Consider the following 22441-nt stretch of genomic DNA (forward strand, 5'->3'; position numbering starts at 1 on the left):
TGCTCAGAGCAAGCTTTTCTATTCACTGAGCCACTTAAACAGAGACCCTCGGGGTACTTCAAAATGGCACGCTCAGTCTCTGCACTGACAAGACTTGCCAATTGGTCTCTACCCGGCTAACTTGATCCTGAAAAAACAGACTTGGTACCGTCTTATTAGAACTTTGGGTGGGAAGGTCATATAAACAGAGTTGAGCCGAAGTCAGAAGTGCCTCCCATTTTGTGCTTCTTGACAACTTTCAGGAGCCTACAGTGACTTTGGAAAATTGAAAATCACCATCTGTGGAGAAACCTTTTCAGATCTGGTTAGCTATACAGCAGTTAATTGGGAAAGTTTATACTTGGATGTTTCCCTAAATGGTAAAATGTAGATTTACTGATAGCCAAAGGCAGGAAACAACACAATTATTTAAAAATGTATATCAATCTTGTAACCTGGGGGGGTGTTGCTAATGGAAGCATGATAGTAAAGTGACAAGAAAAGAAGACTGGGTATAATTGGAGGACTCAGGCAGTGAATCCACATTGCCATTTCAAAACCTCAGCTGTGTGTCTAAGTCCTTATTACTGTCTGAAAAGGTGTGTTGGGAAAATTGCAACTTGGGACATTTGCCTCCCTGTAAGATATTAATTTTTTTTTTAAGTAGCAAACTATTTAATGCATGTTTCTGTCTGAAAAATCTGCACATTTCTCCATCATCATCATACAAAATTTCATGGATTAAAATACTGCTTCACAAGTTCTTTCAGAGCTAACAGTTTACATATCTTATTTCAGCTTCGTGCAATTTGAAAGAGCTGAGATATGAAATCTCCTCCTCCCTAAGTGGTTTGGGCTCTCATAAAAGGTGCAGGGCCATTTCAGTAATTATTCTGCATGAAATAGGGCTCAATTTGATAATTTCTCAGTGCCACTGTTCATCACTGAACTGATTAAGTCTATTCTTATCCCAAAGGTTGAGCTTGAGCAAGAGGTATTCTGTGCCATTACATCAAATTCAGACCTATTAAATCAGTAGTTATTACTATATCTTGAAAGCAATAGTCTCTCCCTCCATACTCGCCTCCCACCCCGGGAACAAAACGCATGTAAACCCAGCAGTTCTGAGAGTTTGATAAATTGGAGTAGAAAAAGCTGTGTTGGGAATATTAGACCTGGTTTTAAATTTCAAAAATTTAGGGCATGGATGTCTGACTTGATTTGACATTCCAGAGGTGCTTGGCTCTTCCCGGATGCACCATCAGAAGGAGCCTTTGCTCATTCTAAGTTACATTGTTCAGATCTGGAATTGATAAAAGCACACTGCCCAAGACACGAAATTTTCTTCTGTGCCCATCAATTGAAACTTGAGCTTTCTAATAGTGTTCTATTTAATCAGTGATGCTTAAAACAGAAAACCTTTATCTTAAAAAAAAATCAATTTAGTTCAGCCTCTTGATGTGTGTCAGAATGGTACACCCTCAGCTGTGGAGCGCCAGTTGCCAGGCCACTAGATGTATCTGAGCATTGACTTGGGGGTCTGAATAGCAGAGGAAACCTACCGCAAGGGACAGTCCAGAACAGTCATGAGACACAACACAGATAAGGAGGACATAGAAGGAAGAAATAAAAATTTAAATATCCACACACATTAGTAAAAACCATGGAGAAATGACCTTTCCAGACCTCTGATTCGCCAGTTGATCGTGCCCCTCTCAATTTTCAGTATTTTGAAGCTTTAAGCCATTAAAAAAAAAAATCAAAACCTTAAATAGATACCCTTTGCTGTGTCAATATACTACCTATGGTTACTATTTTATTGTCATTGTAGAATACTGAAAAAGCTTCCTTGGTTGGTGATAAAATCTTCCCATAGAGACACAGCCGTAAACACTGAGATGTGAATTTCTGTGAGTTTTTGTATGAACTGAATGGTAAAAACTTAGTGATTTCCCTTAGAGCCTCTGTGTCTTAAGAAACCATATCTAAAATGCCTCTTACGTCTGTCCTGTTTCTGAACGAGAGATGTAGATTGTCTTTACTGTCTTCCACGTGTTCACATCAGCATCCTGTCTAAATAGTTTGAAAACATAATTAAAGAATAATTTTACTGTGTGTTGATGCTGTTTTGAACTTGGATGATCAGATGATTCCCATGTGACATAGCATCTTAAAATCTGAACATCCTGTTTTACTTCTTTACCCTTTCTCTTCATAAAACAGTAGAACTCTATCAGCTACTTTTGTCTCCTTAAAAAGTAGCATAAGTTATTGTTAGACAACCACTGATCAGTGGGTCTACTTTTACTCGTCCAAATTATATTTTATTCTGTACATTTAATTGTTAGTTAAAATAAGACCCATAAAATCCTACACAGACAAAGTGATCTACTTAAGGATTTAAAAAACACTTTTTTTGACTTATTGAAATCTTAAATGCTACATTGTAACAGTAGATGAGTATAAATGATCACTGACCTCAGAGTATTTCCTTATTTGACCCATTTTCTCTTCCCCTCCCATCCAAAGGAGTTGGTGATCAATGAAAAATTAACCACTGTCAATTCTCTGTATTTACTAGTACTGAGATCTTGGTCATTTATCCAGGTCAAAACAGGGGTCATAACACCACTACTTTGCTATAAATTACAGTCTTACATCATACAGAACAAATTCCACAAAGAAAAATACGAATTTCTTGTCCTAGGAAGAAATGCTGTAGTAATCATGTAAGATAATTCAGTGCTTTCAATTGTTAGTTCTAGCATACATGAAAACCCCATCTAAATGTTATTGCAGTTATGAAAATGACAGTATTATATTCTCAGTTGGTGTCATAGACATAGCTGAAACTCACATACAAATTATTCAGTCCGTCTAAGTCCATCTAGGAGATTGTTTCTACACTTAATCTCCCAAATAACGTTGTTTAAAGAAATCTGTGTCAAGTTCTGCTTGTTATGAAAAATGATTAAATGAAGCAAGGCATGATTTAAAACTTCAGAATCTACGTAACAAATTAACCAAAATCCTTATTAGACATCTATGGTTGAACACTGGTACCTGGGCTTCTGCGGCTGTGATTAGAAACTCTGAAAAAAGCATAACCCTTGCTACTCTGAGCTCAGGACAAAACTCTCTGAGGGCAGGCACTGTCCTATAGCTCTGAAACCAAGCAAAAGTTCAAGCGAAAAATGAGCCTGTGTGAAATTCTCGTCAATCGTCATGACAGGGTCTTTGAGGAAAGTGTTTAAAACTCAAGCTGGGGAGAGGGATTAGCGTCCTGTGTGTGTGGGTGACTATGCAGATGTACTAAAAATGCCTTCCTTACCTAGACTGTTCTTAAGGAGACTCACGTAGTTAAGAGTTCAGCCAACAGTAATATTACATGAAGAATTCGTGAAACTGCCTACGTACTTAGCCGTCAGGGACTCGCACTTACACATTGCCCTTTAGTCACGGTGCTTAACACGTTTACTAGGGAATAGCGCTCTATGGGTTGCTGTTTGGGAACAGCATTGATAATTGAAGGGAAACATTGATAATTGAAAATGTTCTTTCTCTGAAATCTCTGCATTTACATTTTTATATGAAATAAGTGTTCTTTAGATGTTTCCAATATGATATGATTCCAAAAGAGGAAGACTTTTAATTATTATACTTATTAATAGGAGACTTTATTCTGAACCAAATCACCCAGTTCATTTAGGAAAAATAGACCACCGCATAAAGGACATCCAAATAGCTTCCTTGGGCTTGGGGCAGTAACTCAGCTGGCTGGATTTTATAGTTTGCATTATGGTTCTAAGTGCCCCTAAGTGAACAATGACAATTTTGCCTTGCAATTCTACTCTGTTCTCTAGAACCAGCTCGGATTTGACTTCCTTCCCTTCTATACCTCTCTACTCCTAAGCACTAGTAATGGAGCTGGTTGGTTATATAGGAATGGTAACTTCCATCAGTCATGATAAACAGCTATAAGACTCATTTAACAGTGATTACGATCAGTGATGGTGTTAGAAAGATGTTCTTTCTGCCCAAGAGGGAGAACACTCAAATACTCCTTATTCTGTTTCTCTAGATCTAAACACTACTAAGACAGGCTAAACAGATGTAATAAGAATATTCCGGTATCATTCCAATATGGTGAACCTGCCAAGATGGCCTGATGGTCATGGATGAGACCAGAAAACCCAACTACACATTTCCGTTGTCATTTGGGAGGTTGACTCATGACTGAAAGGATTGCAAAGCATTCCTGCAACAATGACACATGTCCAGATATTGTTTATTTCGGTACTGATCTGGCATAAAATAATCTATTTTCAAATTTTCAGTAAAATAATTGAAGAAGAAACATGGAATGAACACGATACCTGATCTTTCATGGTCTTCCCCAAGTCTTTGACATCTTTCATGTTAATGGCGTTCTTCCCTCCCTTTTCCTTTCCCTTCTTCTTGTTTTTCTTTTTGAACAAGCATTTCTTACAGATACAAAAGCAGCAGGTCAGGACTAAAAGGACGGCGACTATGGCGATGGCAATTAAGGCCCATGGTGGCACTGAAAGAAAAAAATGTGCAAGACTGTTAGTGATAAAACATTTACATACACAAACCCCCTCACATTCATGGGCTATGAAGCTATTCAGTCCTTCATTCGTATTTATTGTGCTCCAGGCACACTGTTCTGTGTTATTTTATACATGCTGTTTCCTCTGCCTGGAGTGTTTCCATCTTTTCCACCTCGCCCTTCCAGGTGTATCAAATGTCATCTCCTCCCTTTTGGTTTCCTTGCCCCTTCCAAGCCAGATTTTCACTAATCCATTCCTTCATTTCTTCCAAGTGTACCTCTCAAATTTGGCTTTTGAGTTTCAGTCCTGGTCCTGCCTCTTCCTAGCTGTGTGACCTCTGGCAAGTTGCCTAACCTCCCTCTGCTCCGGTATACTCATCTCTAAAGTGGAGGTAAATTGGTAGGTACCTCAGTCTTTCTGAAGATGAAAAGACGATGCAGTGCTGGGCACACGGCAAAAACTTAATAAATACTAGCTGCTCTTACTCATCTGTCAAAAACTGCAGGTTCTATTAATATGTTCTGGGCATAGTGGAAGGGGTAGACATTAATCAAATAAACAGGAAAACAAAAGTAAAATCATAACAGGAGTGAAGGTTCGGAAGAACTTGGTGCTCTGAAAATCGATCGTGGGGAGATTTAACCACTCAGGGCAGTGAGGGCAGTGGTTACAAAACCAGGCATAGATGCAGGCTTGGCCACTTACAGTCTGGGTGACCAGTCAGATTGTCTACCTGTGCTGGATTTCTGTTTCCTTCTCTTGTAAAGTGATGATCGTCATGGTACTCATTTCATCTCTTTCCAAGATTGAGTTAATATACTAAAAATTTTAGAATGGCATCCAACACATAGCAAGAATTCAATTAATATTAGCTGTATTTTATATTCAGGGCATAAGGCTAAGTGTTGAGTGATACATCTCAGAGCACATGTTGGTTATTATGCACATCAATAAATACATAAAAAGAAAGTGATGAATACAGTGAGAGGAATTTGGATATGCTAAGAAATTGAGAGGAGGAAGAGAAAATGTTTTAGATAAGAGCAGAGACTTCAAATTTACGGGGTCTGTTTAATAAAGCACGTATAGATAGATAAATCTATTCAAACGCTTTTTCCCATTACTTTTAGTAGCTGGACAACTTGTAAACCTATTTTCTTATTTGGCATCCCTGACATGTGCTTATTAAAAAAAAAAAAAAAGGTCTTATGGACTCACGGAGGATTTCACTTTGCCTAGAAAGTAATTATTCAACTATTGAGATTAATCCCAAGAAGTAGATTGGCCGGCTGTAATCAAAACAGACATTGGGCACAGAAATGGGAAGAAAAAGTGCTGCTTTCTTCTAGCTCCATAAACATCATTAGTGTCAATGATGGCTGAACACAAGTCAGGAGTACTCTGATAAAGCAAAAACACTTAAAGATTAACCTCCCTTCCAACCTGAGAAACCCACTCACCTGGCTCTCTCTGCACAGCTCCCTAGTGCAGACCACTTACTCCGTGTACGGTTCAAGCTTATGGAAGACTACTAGATGTTAACCCAAGGTCACGGAAAACCATAACTTCTGAAGCCGTGTTTTCAGTCCAAGAAATATTTGTGTGAAAGTTACAGATAACCCCACACCCAAAGACATGTTTTCTTACAGTTCTCTAATCTCCTGAAGCAATCCTGTTTTTCAAACATGTAAATGAAAGTAAGCTTATGTAACCAATGATGTCATTCGTAATACTTCATTTAAAAGCTTCTTCCTCTTTTGATCTAGCTAAAACCTTGTCATGCATGAACGAGAGAGCCTATGTATTCATTGCAAGCGAGACAGTATTAATAATGACCCTTCATTTTGAGCCTCGTCAATTACTCTCCTGGTGGGACGGTGTGATAGTCTCTCAGAAAGCTACATAAGTCTCTTAAATTACACAGGACAAGACAGAGATCATGTGACAACTTCGCAAAAAGAAAATAGACGGTGAAAGCACAGGAATATTTAAAGGAGTTAGAGAGGAACAAAGGGTTACAGGAAGAAATTTGAAATAGTGAAACTCGAAGGTGAATTACAACCACTGAAAAACTTTTATTTTTGACTTTGATTTCTTATCGTGCTGCTGTCTTGCAGATTTGCTTTCACTTGATCTTTTGAATAGCTTAATTTTAACTTGGAATATGCTATATTGCATATATGAAATTAGCAAAAATGTCCTCACAATTTACTGGCCCCTTTAGATAGAATTTTTTAAAAAGCCTAAGGCTATCATTTTGTGTACCCATATGAAAGCTGGACTGAATAGTTAATTAAAAACCACCATTTTAAATTAAATGTAGTTATTTGCATAGAATTTTCACATGAAAAATTTTACTCTATTTTGTAGAGCAATTAAATATTTAAAATTTGGTTAAGCTTAGTAAGAAACATCATTCACAATATCATTACTTTGTAGTATTTATAGAATATGTTTCAATGTTACCAAATCTCATGAAATATATTTTGGATTATGCTAAAATTGTTTTGAAGACCCACTTATGGGCCAGCAGCTGTGTTATAGCTTTTCATACATTATCTCATGTCATCTTCATAGAAGTTTTGTTCATTATCCCTTCAATTTAACAAAGGAAAAATTATATAGAGAGGAAAAACCATAGATTGAATAGTGGGAGAAATTCAAATAGGTTTTTACATCATTAGGTTACAAATGTGCCTATTATAAATGTATGCAATGGAAATATCCTCGTCTAGCTTTGAAGCCTCTTTAATAGGACATTTTCGATTTGAAAACAGAAATGGAGAAAATAAATAACAGCACAAGATGCTGCCAAGAGTGATTTCTTTAATATAAACTATAGGTTTCAATCAAAAATAGGCTCAGTGAAATATTGCTACTGGCAGAAAGCTATCAGCTTATTATTACTGCTACTCAAATATCATTAAGTGGAATTTTATAACATGAATTTTAACATTTAACTTAAAGACCTTTCAACAGAAAGTAATAGAGTAATATAAAAACTCTCCATTGAAAATGTTGTTTTTTTCTTCTGGTTAATGAATTAATCTCAGGTATTGTTCAACCTGAAGGTAAACAGATAACGTAAGAATTGAGTCAAAGTCAATTCTGCTTCTGCTGTTTTAACTTAGTGGTTTTCTTTTGGCTAAACCCAAACTACATTGTCAATGGTATGAAAAAAAATCTTGATCGTATATTCCTCCCTGAAATTTACTTCTGCTTTTGTTTCTCCTGCCCTTACCTGCACCTCCGTCTACGGTTCTGACATTTTTGCTCTTTCCTTCCCCAGTCCCACGTCTTAGATGGAGTTGTTAGTCAAGGCTCTCTGCTCCTTGATCATTCTCACATTCACTCATCGTTGAGCATTCTTCCTCAGGCTTTAAACTTTCAGGTTAGTTTTCATTCTGTCTCTTCTTCTGTACTCTAGAGCTTTGCTCCCGACTGCCTATAAATCATTTCCTAGGAATTTTTCACCGTCCTCTCAGATCAGTTCTCCAAACCAACTATGTGGCTTCCGTCAGTGCTTCTGTAATTTCCTGCCTCTTGGACACTGGGTGGAAATTCTAATTCCGAAATCCAACAGATCAGCAAGTCTTGGCATTTCTTCTTTGATGCATTTTACACTCTTTTACGTCTATTTTTTGGGAAGGGATTTTATTTATTGTATTTATTTATTTTCATCTATTTTTTAAATTGAAGTACAGTCAATTACAATCTGTCAATTTCTGGTGTACAGCACAATGTTCCAGTCATGCATATACATACATGGATTCATTTTCATATTTTTTTCATTAAAGGTTATTATAAGATATTGAATGTAGTTCTCTGTGCTATACAGAAGAAACTTTTTTTAAATCTATTTTTATATAGTCGCTAACATTTATAAATCTCAAATTCCCAAATTTATCCCATCCCACCCCCTTTCCCAAGTAACCATAAGATCGTTTACTATGTCTGTGAGTCTGTTTGTTTTGTTGATGAGTTCATAGTGTCCTTTTTTTTTTTTTAAAGATTCCACATATGAGTTATATATGGTATTTTTCTTTCTTTCTGGCTTACTGTACTAAGAATGACAATCTCTAGGTCCATCCAGGTTGCTGCAAATGGCACTATTTTTTCTTTTTTATGGCTGAATGGTATTCCATTGTATAAATATACCACAAATTCTTTATCTAGTCATCTGTCAATGGACATTTAGGTTGTTTCCATGTCTTGGCTATTGTAAACAGTGCTGCGATGAACATTGGGGTGCATGTGTCTTTTTGAATTAGAGTTCCCATTGGATACACCCAGGACGTAGGATTGCTGGATCATATGGTAGGTCTGTTTTTAGTTTTTTGAGGACTCCATTCATGTTTTTGAATTTAAATCTATTTTGACTTGTAAGGTTTGGGTCTGACATTACCTCCCACTTGATCTCCCTTCCCATCAATTATGTATTCTTCCATTTTACCATTTACCATTCACTGTCATCAGGCAAAACTGTCTAATGCATAATTTTCAATTATTTTGTGCATAGCTTTCACAGTCCTCTGTGATTGGCCCACTGTCCCTATTTGTCTTTCTTACGCTCCCCTACACCCACCTGTAGTCCCATCAGACTGCATATCTCATTGTTCTTTGCTCAGTTCTACCCTCATCTTTTTCTAAAGCAGATTTCTTCTGTTTGGAAATGCTATTCTTCTTTATCTTTAGTCATTTAAATGGTGCTTATTTTTCAAGGCTCAACATGTTTCACTTAGTGTTGACAGATTTTTAAATAAAAATATTGTGTATATTTGCTAAAATTTCCCAGTCTCTCCCAGTGGGAAATAGTGACTACACGTGGAATACATAGGGTGGTTTGTTAGACTAGTATAAAAAAGATGCATTATGTAAAAATAAAATCTGTAAAACTGTGCAAAAGGTATTTTAATAAACTCCTTCCTATACATGAAATTCATTTCTTGCTGACTCAAAACTCAGCTCTTCGTAGGTTCATGACATGAACCCTGGTATTTAATGCAAGCACAATGAAAATAATTTGGAACTAGTTAGAAATAAATTTTCAGTAGCTGGTCTTCTGTTGGAGGGTGGGGAACCCTGCACAACTATTTTCCCTTATTGAGAGAGGCTGTTGTTTCATGGGAAGTAGGCAGTTTAAAAAGTAATTATTTAATCAAACACATATTTATTGAACATCTATGTGTCGGGCAACTTTCTTAAGTCGGGATACGACACTAAGCATGGTTTGTGCAATCACGAAACTCACTATTGACTTCCCAGGTGTGAAAAGCTAGGTCTAATTTTCTTTTTCTAAGAGGAGCAAATTTCTCATATTTACTGAGCCCAGTCCTCAGAACATAATATGGTCCATTTTCACATGGAAACTACGTGGTTTAATATATTCCTGTGGACAAATTTAGAGCTCTGGGGGTACATTTATTGATGAACTCAACTAGTAAATATTCTTTCTACAGTAAAAATGTAACTATCAAATTGAAAAGCATCCTTTCCTCCCCCAGGGAGTTCTGACATGAAATACATTTCTTAAATTATTTATTTAAGGGGCCCTGACATATACTTGTGAAAAAAAAATAGATACTCCAAATATTACTGTCTTTAACAGAGCAAGAAATATCCTTTTCTTTAATGGATGGTGAAATCAAAGATGAAAGCCTCACCAAGACCAAGGGTGTCACGTTTATAGAAGGGAAAATCTTGGCATTACTGACAGCAGCCCTGTGTGTCAACGTGATGCTCCCTCCCATATCTGAAGTCTATTCATCAGACATGCGTTGTACCTCAGACATACAGAACAAGCAGCTGGGGAGAGGAGCTTTTTCTGATTGGTATGAAGTGCCCTAAGGCTGAGAGGAGCCCTGCTCCCTGCTCTTCCTAGTTCTGAGTTCTCCCTTAAAAAAGATGTTCTTCGCCTTCTCTAAAACATCTGACTGAGTACTATCCGCTTAATGGTGCTCAGGAAATGTTAAGACGGCTTGAAAGAAACCCACATCCCCATGTTCTTGGGCTCAAGGAAGAGTGGACTGGCCGGTCTCTGAGGTACACCACCCTCTGACAGGTAACCTACTCGATCCCATGTCCTTGGTTCTGATTCCTTCCTCATTCCTGGTCACGATCAGCTACTACCATTTCCTAGGCCGGCAAACTTTTGGTGGATTTGCTATGGGGTTCAAGGTTTAATTGAGGGCAAAATTTACTGATTTGAGTCTTTCTGCCTTGAATTCACTTTCAAGGTCATCGCATTCGGAGTTATCGCCATTCCATTCCCATTCATCATATTAAGACACAACCTTAAACCCATAATGTTTTCACAAGATGAGCTGCGTTTTCCCCTTGGAGAAATGTAAGGTGGTCGATTGGCACGAGTCCTTGATATTTCAGCCAAGAGCCTCAAGGTGACATAGGTAACACCATTGCTATGGCCACACCCAAAATTCAGCAATGTCCTCAAACATTTTCTAGCTTCAGCATAACTTTATTTTGTCATACGAGTGCCTCAGCCCTGCACTAAAGTCTGTGTAATTCATTTTATAAGTAAGTTATCTATAATCTTCATTCTTAAATTTACTGACGATTTTTGCCAACTTCTAGGTTTACCCCAACAACCCATCTTTCTCGATTACTATACATTGATGCAAGATGCAGAGTACAATAGAAAAATAATAGTTTTGCTATTAACTGGGAGGAAAAATAATGTGTATTTCAAAGCTTTGCTTCTAGACTGTTGATAAGTAATTTTTAAAAACATACAGATAATCATTTTTTAGAAATGGGCAAAAAAAGAAAATAAGGCTTGCATTTTAAAGCTTTTTCTAAATTACAGGATGCAAAGAGAAAAAAAATGCTCTGGAAATATGTGGATTAATATACTCACTACCAGTCATTGGAGACAGAACAGTAAATGCAAGATTTGAAATGTATGAAGTCATTCAGAACATGGGTTAAGATTAAACTAACCCTTCATGGTCAGAATGAAGAATTCCTCATTATAGAATGAAATGGCTTCAAAGACCATGCGTTCTTGGCTTCTGGGTATTAAACTTACTTTTTCCTCACTCTTCAGAATGGTAGTTCTAAGCCTCCTTTGAATTATATTCTCCTCTTAAAATAGGACAAAAGTTATGGGCTCTTGATGGGAAAACATATACCTGTGTGTGTTGTGTTTTTGTTTAAATTTCCACGTAATTGGAAGTGTGCAGTATCCTTGTGGAGATGACAGTTCCTGGGTCTGGAAGACCACTGGGCTCTGAATTAAAAACTCCTTTCATGGAGCATCAGAGAAAAATTCAAGATTAGTGAGTTAGGGAAAATGCATTCCATTATTTGGTCATTGGTTAATCACTTACTTCATCTTGGCCATCTGCTGTGTGTCTACACTGTGCTGGGAGTGGTGGGGGAAACAGAAGACAGAAGAGATGGTTCCCTTCCTCAAGGAGCTTATGAAGATTACCTCCCAGGAAAAATGAAGAGATAGGAGGCAATACGGCATTAAACATGGGATTGAGTGGAATAGGTGGGCTCTGTGGGTGGCAGGTTAGAGAAGGGCGAGATAAAGGGTCCTAGACTTCAAGGTCATGGAGGGGGTGAGCTGTGAAGCGTTGCCTGCCTCACCGTGCAAACAGCATTTTGGGGACTCCGGCTTTCTTTTCCCCTCCTTTCCTTCCTGACTCCTCCCCTCCTGTCTGCCCACCTCCTTCCTTTCTTCTTTCTTCTTCCTTGTTCCTTTCCTTCTTTCCTCTGGGTTTAGGAATCACTTTAATCTAACTTATCACTCAGTGACACCTTGTTAAAGCTCTCAATAAGACATGGACTTAATGAGAATCTACATTAGTTACTTTTTTTTTTAATCATGTAAGTGAAAAGATATTTATATGAAGTAAACACATGTAGCCTTCCCTAAATAGCCTTCAGAATTACCTTCTTAAGAACACCTTTGACATTTCTCTAACATAGTTCTGTTTAGCTTTTGAATATGAGCCCCTGACAGAAAAAAAAAGCAAATTGGGAGATGTGACTGTATAAATACGCTGTAAAAAGGATCCAAGCTATTGATTTGAGTCAGCTACTGGTGGATTTTAAGGTGAATGGATTGTGTGAAAAACAGTAATGGAGGAAGGAGAGGCTCATTCATTCGTTCACTTACCCATTTGAATGTCTACTTAACAGTCATATTCAAAACATTGGAGGAATTGTAAACAAGTTTGAAATAATCACTTTACAGTCCAGTTGGGCAGATCTGATTACTGTACATGAAGCAGTTGTGGACAACACATGTTAACTGCTAAATTAAACGCGGTCTTTGCTAGATTTTAATTCTACGTAGTCACAGCAATCTCATTCTACTTATCAAATGAGCGCTAGTTTAGAATCACTTTTAAAAACTTGAAAATTTAATGAAAAAGGAAATCTGTCTCTTTGCCTGTATATGCTTAAAAAATGGTTAACACAAAGAAACTTCAGTAAAATATGACATTGCTTTGATATACACAAAATCGCAACCTATACATTGATAAATTTTTACCAGAACCTCTCTCCATTGATCTGATTTTAGTATGTGCTGTGCTATTGAACAAATGCACAGGCCCTCCTGAATAACTTGTTAAGGTTATTGACGTTTCTTCCTGAACGCAAGGATCAGTCTTGATAACAGAAGTGAGTTGACTGAAGGTCATTTTATCTGCACAGGTATTAATCAAATAATTAATTTTATAGAATGTCTATAATAATAGTCTACTTTCAACAAGAAGGCAAAGTCATCCACATCTTCCCAACATTGAAATGTCTGAAATTGGACATGGAAATTGATGTTGGGTCTTCAGGCAGAGATAAGCCCCCTGCACGACTGCCAGAGGATTTAGATAAGGCTCAGGAACCCAGCAGTGTGTTGTCAGCGGGCTCCAGGGAGAAATGCGTTGGCAAACACAGAGGGATGCCAGTAGGCTGGCAGAGATGAAGGCGATTTGCGGGCTAATGAGTTCTGAAGCTTTTGGAAGTTTGTAACAGTTTTCAATCATGCTGTGGACAACACAGTTTTGTGGTTAAAGGGAAATCCACTTATCCTGAAAAACTGGCAGCGTGTCTTACTTGAGTTTTGATTTCTAAGTTCAAAACGAAAAAGGAATTAGGTCTCAGGTTTTTCTTCCCTTAGGAGAAACCGGCTTTCCTGACATTTGTATGAGAAGTCTTCAAAATATGCATCTTTTGGATTCAGACCCAATTAATATTTGGTTGGATTTTGATGTTTGAATTAGGTTAACAACTTTAATCTGGTTTCTGTCTTTGACAAAGATTGGCCAAGGGAAAAAAAAATCTGTTCCAAGAATTGAACATGGCAGCTGTTGGTAACTTTGGGATAATTCAATAGTTGAGTAGCTACTTGTTCCTTTACTAAGCGATTTAATGTTATTGATTAAATCCAGTTATGCTAAAGGAACATCAGCTAAAGGGGCAGATAGATTCTCTGATCCCCTATATTCCCTGATCCCCTGTGCTCTTCTATCATGGCTAGAAGAAACAAACAAACAAAAATGCCACTTGGTTTGATCACCTGCTTTGGGGAAGGATGTTTTCCCCTGTACTTCCTGTTTATTATTCTGGGAGCAGATGACACATTTTTAGAATTCTCGGTCACTTGGAGAGATCTGATTGTACTGACAGGAGAACCGTGTGGCTGCTGTGCATGAGCGAAGAAGAGCAGGAGGTTCGAGTCTTTTCAGTCATGAGAGGGAAGGGTCAGGTTCATTAATTTCATTAGTATACAAAGTGACAGGTAGACAGTGCAAACGAAGCCGCTGGCTTGTCTGTCTCTCCATGGGACATTTTTCCTTGATGATTCAGTGGATTGCTGCGGCTACTGACCCAACTGACTAATTTTCCTCTCCCAACTGTTTCCTGTTTCTCTCAATCTATTTCTCTCCACGGCAGTGTTACCTGTCCAGTGCTCAGTCTGTGGCATCATTTCTTCCTGTGTGTCCTGGTTCTTGGATGTGAACTTTCATTTCTTGTCTATAGCTCCCATGATCCTTGATTTTTTTTTTTCAATGCTTAAAAATTTTTTTTTCCTAGATAGTTGTGATATATAGAGTTTTTAAACTTTATTTTCCTTTTAGGGAGGGGGTAGGGGGAGGTAATTAGGTTTATTTATTTATCTTTTTTTAGTGGAGGTACTGGGGTTTGAACTCAGGACCTCCTGCATGCTAGGCATGAGCTCTACCACTGAGCTATAACCTCACCCAACCTTGATTTATTTTCTGTTCTTGCTTTGGAAGGGGTTTCCCTAGGCCAGTCAGTCTTGTGTCTAGTGATTTTTTCCCTCTGTTTGTTTTTCCCCTTTTAAATATTATCCCTCTTCTGTTTAGACCTTGTACTTCTAAGCGGTGCAACAGTGAGCACATGGCTCAAGGCCCTGCACGAATCGTGCTGGGTTTTGTAGGTTGCTCTCAGATCTCCACTAGGAATATAGATTTCCCTTTATTCTCTTTGTCAAACTCAGCTATTTCTTCCTTTAAATGACTCTGAGTAGACTTCCTCCAAGTGTCTACCTGAGTAGCACCACTCAGGAACCCTGTATGTTGTCCGTCATCCACGTTCATTTATGCCTCTGCCTTGTGTTACTACATACTGAGCCTTGTTTTCTAGTGGTGATCTGTCTCTTCCACGTGAGGACACTATTCCCTTCCTTTCTTTTGCCTTCTATAAAGTATCAATTTGGTTGGGCACGTGGTAAGTCTTAAATGCTTACTGAACGAACGAAAGAATAATTAGATGTAGAGAAAGTCTTTTCCAAATATCGTTTCCACATAGTGAGGGCCTGGCTCTGTGGGACACCTTGTAGAAGCTAAAAAGTACATTAAAAAAATACTACAGATCAAATCTTGCTAAAAACTTCCGAGATATGTCAATTTTCCAGATTATTTAGAAAACCTGTGCAAGTATCTCTTATTTTTAAATTCTAGGTAGACTATAGAAAACGCAGTAAGACACATTTTTCTGTCAATTATTTTTTCTAAATAATTTTTATATTGTACATCCCCTTGAAAAGAATCTCTTAAAATTGTACTAGAAATGCTGATATGGTTTTCTCTTTCTCATATCCAGCACCTGCAGTATCTAATAATTCAATTTCTCATTGATACAGTTTTTTCATTTTATGATACCTTTTTGCATTATCTTAACTGATTTGACCCTAAAAGGCAAATGGTGGAGTAGCTAGAATACATAATCATTGTCTCCACTTTAGGGATTAGAAAATTGAGGATCTGAAATGTGGCTTCTGTGATGTAATTCCCATTAGAGTTGGGATCAGATTTAGGTCTTTGGGGTTCAATTTTCATGCTCTTTCTATATATTCGGACAGTCTTTTGTGTCCACACTGAAAAGTGAGCGAATATTGACTAATTACTGCTAAGAAGCATTCAGTTTTGTGAACACATTTGTACGTTACTGTCAGGCTTCTTTGAACTGAAATAATCTTTAGCTGTTGATGCCAAATCAATGAAAATCATTTGTCAAAAAATATTGTTGATAATAATTGTAACAACAGGGCAATGCCAGATTAAAAAAATGATCTTGGATCTTGACTCCCAAGTTCTGCCGCTTAAATTGCTAAATAAATCTGATCAAGTTATTTAAACTTTCTGAACTTGAGTTTCACCATCTGTGTTGTGGGAGGTGGGTGGAGCAAGGAGATAATGAGAGAAACTCGGATTTGTAATATGTAAATTTCTGATTTGCGAAGTACTTAGAATGGTGGATAATACGAAGGGAAGTTTTAAATGTCAGTTTTCATTATTATTTGCCAGCAATTCCTATTAAAATCTCACAACTTGAAAATGCTTAAAACTTGGCTGAAAAAGCAACTTCTGAAAGTTACATAGATAAAAGATGAAACATAAGCAGTTTTCTGTATGTATTATACAGCTCCCAATATACTCAGTGTGTTCTGCCTTAACAATATATCAGAATGTCAGGGTAACATTCAAAAATAAAGACTGCTGTCAAAAAACTGAAAGCCAAAGCATTTTGGTAGTGATCAAGCTATTCATGGGTAAATAATAGAATGAATAAATCAAACTTTGGGGGAGAATAAATAATAGTCCTTCAAAAATCACACTGGCTAATGACTGTTTTTCAAACAATGCAGGCAGCATTAGAATAACACTAAATTTGTACTAATGGAAATAAACATGTCCTACTTTGCATTTTAACAATTGGTCAGCCCAGCTAACACGACCGGAGGTACACATTTTAATATAGCAGTAAAGATCTTAGTGGCAAGATTTTACTCTTTCTACTGGCAAAATGGTAAGTTTCACTTGTTCCCACTCCCAGTCATATAGTACTTAGGCATTAAAACTCGCCAGGTATTTTAAGTGACTGAAAAGTTACCTTGAATTCAGCATTTACTATTCAGTGATTATTTACATACACACTTGAATTAGAATGATCAATTTTTATGAAGACCCAGCTTGGATCTTATACCATTTGTTTCCACTGAATGATTTATGAAACAGTTGGGTTTATTATTTCATTTACATAACGTTATCCTCATTCGTACATGACAGATCTAAAGTACGCCAGATGATCTGACTAAGATTCTGGGAAGGAACCATGACCCAATCTCAAAGTCAGTGTTTTGAACCATCCAGCACTTTCTGCTAATCCAATCTCTGATAATTCCTATGTCAAATCAGCAATGATGATAGGGTTTAAATTTAACTAGGATCACAATCTCTGGGCTATTGCTATTTAAATCATTCCAGCATCATACTCATTTATAGAAAATGTCTGTCTTTGCTCATAATGTTCAAGAAAGCAACGTTAGGAGCCTGCAGCTTTCTTTTGGTTTTGAGTAGAATTGAAACAGTAGCTGAAATTTATATTTTAATTTGATTTAGTAAGATAGTAAATAGCTAGAGGATTTTCTTTATGGATTAAAAGCTATGAAACTTAATGGAAGCTATAGCTATGCTTTTTTGTTTGTTTTTCTTCAGTATTTTACTTATATGTAACCATCAAAATCAAGAACCTGATCACTCTGCAAATATTGTAATGTTGACACATATCCTTATTGGATCCCTAAATCCAGATATTGGCTAGAAAAGAATAGAATTATCTTGCTAGACCAGCATCCTCTTAAGATTCTTTGAAAAAGGATGGTAGATCCATTACTTCACATACTTAGGCAGATGCCTTTCAAGCAACATAAAATTTTATATTTGAAGTTCATCTTAATGATTTTAAGTAAAATAATTTAAAAAATGGAGAATTCAGTCAACTAATGTGGGTAAATCTTTCAGACTAAAGGTCAAACTGTTATCTGAAAAAGATGTTGACTGTAAATTAAATATTGATGGACAGAAAGGAAGAAAATAGCAGTGCATTCAGCATAAAACCAATCAGAGGAGGGATCTTGAGAAGAAAGAGAAATGAATGGAGAGCGCTATCTGCTCTTGAAAAAGCATCCCACTAACCTCAGAAGCACAGCTCACTGCCTTAAAAGTGGCAACCGGTGGCACTAAATCATCTCTTTAATCAGTGCTCTTTGAAGTCCTATTGTGCATTTGAGACAAACAGAACAAAACTAGGAACGTGTTCCGTGAAGGGCGCTTTGGGTGACCTATGTTTACGCTAACCTGGGTCAACTCCCTCCACGAGCCCAGTGTTCTAAACACCACTCCTGGTCCTTGAAGCTCGTGGTGCTGCCTTGCGCCTTGGTTTTCTCCTTTCCATTCACTCTGTGTCTGTGGGCTGTTTTCTGCCTATGTAATAATGTCAGTGTGTCGAGAGAGGGGAGGCTACAGTATAGAGTTTGGGGAAGCTATTTTGGGGCGATGCTGTTGTTTGGTACTTTTTCTGATTATCCCTGAGTAGCCATGTAACTGGTGAGACAGGGAAGGGAGGCTGTAAGTGGTATGAGAGGTACAGTACTTTTCCAGGAGAAGAGGAATTGAAGAGCCATTTCAGCCGCCACAGTGCTCAGCAGGTGGTGGAGAAAGCATCCGACTTTGTGCTCCTACCTTGTGAGAAGGGCGTCAGGTGTTTTATTTAAGGGCTGTACGGGTGGGAATCTCGGGTGCAATCTCAAAAACACAAATGCGAAAATGGTTAAGATGAGCTTAAAGCAGTAGATTCTTCTGTAAAGTTCCAGTCGTCTGTGTAACTGGACACGGAGCAGGATTATATAATACTCAGTGCAGAAAACTGATCTTGGCTCTAGTCCTCACCCCAGCACCCCTCCCATCAAAACCAAAGATTTGACAACTGCGGATACTAACACCTACGACTGGAAAAATATCAGAGAAGAGTCATGAGGTAGGACTTAGATAGGAGACACGTCTGTTTTTTCAGAAAGATGGGACAAATGCTGTTCATTTTGAGTGGTTTTGTAATTTTCTAGGCAAAAATCCAACTATGGTATAAAACAAAATATGCTCCTTGGGGGGAAAACAAGGCAAAGTGTAAGGAGAAAAAGTCTTGTTAACATAACTGATCAGAATCATAATTAACAGTCAGTAGTGGAAAATAAGTTTCTGAAATGGCTGAATCATAATGATGCAGTATTTTGTTGTCAAAAAGCAGCACCCAAGAGTCTGACCTTTCTAGGTGGGAAAAGAGCTGGATTACTTGTTCTCATAGAGCAGTTATTTTGGCATGATGTCAATATAATTTGATTTTTAGTTAAAATAAATGTTCTTTGTGTGAATTTTAATGAATGTGAGATTTAATAGCAGCAAAGTCACAGAAAATCGATTATAATGCTACGTAACTAGTTCAACTCATGGCATACTGCAAGTGAGCAGAGGTTTGGAATCAAAGAACCCTGAGTTCAAAGCACAGTGAGTCTTTTTCTTCTTTGAGCCTTTCTCTCTCTACGTGAGAAATGGGAATGATTACACCACAGTAGTAACTGGGGGGATTCCACGAGATGACATACCTAACACCTGGCACACAGATGAAGTTTAATAAATGTGAATTCTCTTTTCCATTTTATATAAAAAGAAATAGAGATCACATTTCTTCTCTGAAATTTACTGTTTTCTCATTCTAAATGTATTTCCGGGTAACATTTAAAGTGATTAGACCCAAGCAATAAAACTATATGAAACCTGCTGGGTTTCCTCTAAAGACCTGGCTCCATTCACCTCTCTTAAAAATTAAAGGAAAAGAAAATCATCCCAGTGTAATTTCTACAGCTTGGAAGAAATATAAATAATTTCGAGTTAATTCAGTATCAAAGAAAGAAGATATTTAAATCTTAGCCAGTGAGATTTATAAGAGACTTAAAGACCTGTTTTCTGTTTTCCAAGAGGGGAGAGTGAGATAAAACAGAGTTCAGCAAAAGAGACTGAAAATATTGGGACCTGAGAGGTAGAAATCGCTTAGCATTAAGAATCGATACATACTGAAAGAATTTTGAAACGAGTAGTTCTGGCATAGATCATTAAATCTTGCAGGCAATGGAGGTTAGCAGGCAGTTTTGTTTTTCATGCTTGGCCATCACTTAGACTGTCTCCCTGGGTTTTGAGCAGATGACTTTAAAGTACATTTGTTGTCTGAGAGACCCGCATGCTAGTGTAAGACTACTGAGCGCTCAAAGGCCTTTGTAACCCCAAAGAACAGTGACTCGTGGGAGAGGGGATGGAAATGAGGAACTGCTGCCCACAGCTCAGGTCCCAACAGTGAGGTGACCCCTGGGCCATGCCAAGCAGTTCAAAATACTTTAGGGGGAAGGGGGAAGAGCTCAGTGGTAGAGCATGTGCTTTAGCACGTACAAGGTCCTGGGTTCCATTCCCAGTACCTCCATATCAATGAATGAATAAATAAAAACCTAATTACCTCCTCCCTCAAAAAAAAAAAAAGTAAAAAAAAATCCCGTAAGATTAAAAAAAAAAATATATATATATATATGTTTTAGGTGTGCAGAGTGTCTCCAGGTAGAGGGACTCACTAAATGATCCTCAAGATAAGACTCTGTCCTTTGATCTCATAATATGATCAGATATTTTAATAAAATTACTCCCTTTTCCCTTTAACAGAATAGCTTGAGACCTAGGTCTTTGGGGAAAAAAAATATTTCTAGAAAAACAGAATCTTAAAATTTTCCCTTAAAAGAATCTAATATTCACATAGGAGGAATTCTGCATTCCAAGTTTTGAGTATTTGATCATTGATGAGATGTGTGGAGTAGAGAAAATGAGGCTTACAAGCTACAAGAAGGCTCTCAGCCACACAAGAAAGTTCAAACCTGGGAAAGGGGAAGTCCTTACTGTTAGCATCGTCCAAGGCACAAGGCACAGTGTTAGATCAGAAAGACAAGATTTCAAGAACCCAGCAGAATTTTACCATACAGTTCATTTTAACTGGCCCAGAGTTAATGAAGCACAGGGAGTTGCTGCCACTTTCTGGGTATTAGGGCCAATTTGAAAATATGGTTATTATAGTAATTTTGATTCCATAAATCTGAATTGCTTGTTAAAGTAGCATCACATCAAAAAGAACTTTATGGTACTTGTGGCTCTCTGAGGAAACACCTGTATGCCAGTCTCTGAAGGCATTTTGGTGTGCCTGTGTAGGAAGTCAGCCATCAGTAAAGATATCTTCTCAGAATTCTGTAATAATATGATGGTCTGTATTCTTAAGGGCTGGAGAACAACAACAAAGTCTTTAATTCTTTTTTTCTTTTAAGTTCAGTGAAATAGCCTTTTTCTCTAACTGCTTATTTTCTTCAACCAATCATGACAAGATAGTCATTTAGAATACTTGTTGATTTCAAAGCAACTAAGGAAACTGGACTGAAATTGATCAAAATATAGTAAATCCAACACGACAATAGTAGATAAATGAGAAGTTCTCCTGAGTTTTATCAAAGCCGTGCTGCATTTGAATTAATCCAATGCCAGAGGAAATAGGAAGAGTGAAATGAAAACAGAGAAAAACCTTTTTGCAAATTAGACTTAGCAAGTTTGGCTTTCTGGCTAGGAATGCCTATAGAAATAATAAGTATTTTCATGTCTTTCTGAGGTGTATTTTCTCCTTGCCTCAGATATCTCTATACAGTCAAGTCCCTTTGGAAAATAAAACATGTTTTTTTTTTTTTTAATGTCATAGTTATGATAGAAGTGAAAAATTCTCCTTAAGCCTACGGTGTTAGACTATGTCAAATTTAGAATATGCAATAAATAGGAAATTCAACTTAATGCCAGTTAATGTGTTTGTAATATTTAAAAACTGTGAATGTACTTTCACCTTGCCTTACATTTAGAGCTCTGAATTATCTTTTCTTGTAGAATTCTGAATTTTAACTCCAGATATGCATATAAAAATATTTTTCATTAATGGAAAGACTGAAAAATGACTGGGTGAATATAGGGAAGCGGAGGAAGAAAAAGCTCAGGTTCAGATAGGTTACATCCTAGTATTTAAACTGAATTGTACAAAACATTTCCTCTGTTTTATGTGAGAGATGCTTCAATTTTCCACAGGTTCTACTCTCCCTTTCTTGATCACCAAACTTTCAAATCACCTCTCTCATCAATTTCCGTCCAAAAGTCTCACAGTTCTATTCCTTTAACACGCCACCTCTCATCTTCCTCTCTGCACGTACATTTAGAGTTGCTTTCACAGTACGTGCAATTTTGTGTTCAGCTTTTTTCATTACGAATCTTCACATTTTACTGCATGGACTTCTTTAATTCTTTCAAACATGATGATTACAATTTAAGTCAAGTGAAAAGGAATAAAATGTGAAGTTCATTTACCCCACACCAAGCAGAAGAAATAAAAGAGGACAGGTGCTGAGGGCACACATGACCACCTCTGATTGCATTTCCTCCTCTCTGCCCAAGAGGTAACCTTGGCATGAAATCAAGTGTTTTTTAATTAAAAAA

General features: G+C 37.3%; 1 protein-coding gene and 1 long non-coding RNA gene across 6 annotated transcripts in view; one reads left to right on the forward strand and one right to left on the reverse strand.

Annotated features, from left to right (window-relative positions):
- The window catches only part of SYT1 (synaptotagmin 1), an 898755-nt gene that overhangs the window by 122312 nt on the left and 754002 nt on the right, over window positions 1-22441 (reverse strand). For all 5 annotated transcript variants that reach the window (XM_072973351.1, XM_072973353.1, XM_072973352.1 and 2 more), the window contains one exon: window positions 4356-4540. In XM_072973351.1, coding sequence (XP_072829452.1) covers window positions 4356-4540 — 185 coding nt within the window. The remainder of the gene's footprint in view (window positions 1-4355; window positions 4541-22441) is intronic.
- The window catches only part of LOC140700242 (uncharacterized), a 332718-nt gene that overhangs the window by 84426 nt on the left and 225851 nt on the right, over window positions 1-22441 (forward strand). The gene's annotated exons all lie outside the window — the stretch shown is intronic.

This window comes from Vicugna pacos, chromosome 12 (genome assembly GCF_048564905.1).
Source record: "Vicugna pacos chromosome 12, VicPac4, whole genome shotgun sequence".
Taxonomy (NCBI): domain Eukaryota; kingdom Metazoa; phylum Chordata; class Mammalia; order Artiodactyla; family Camelidae; genus Vicugna; species Vicugna pacos.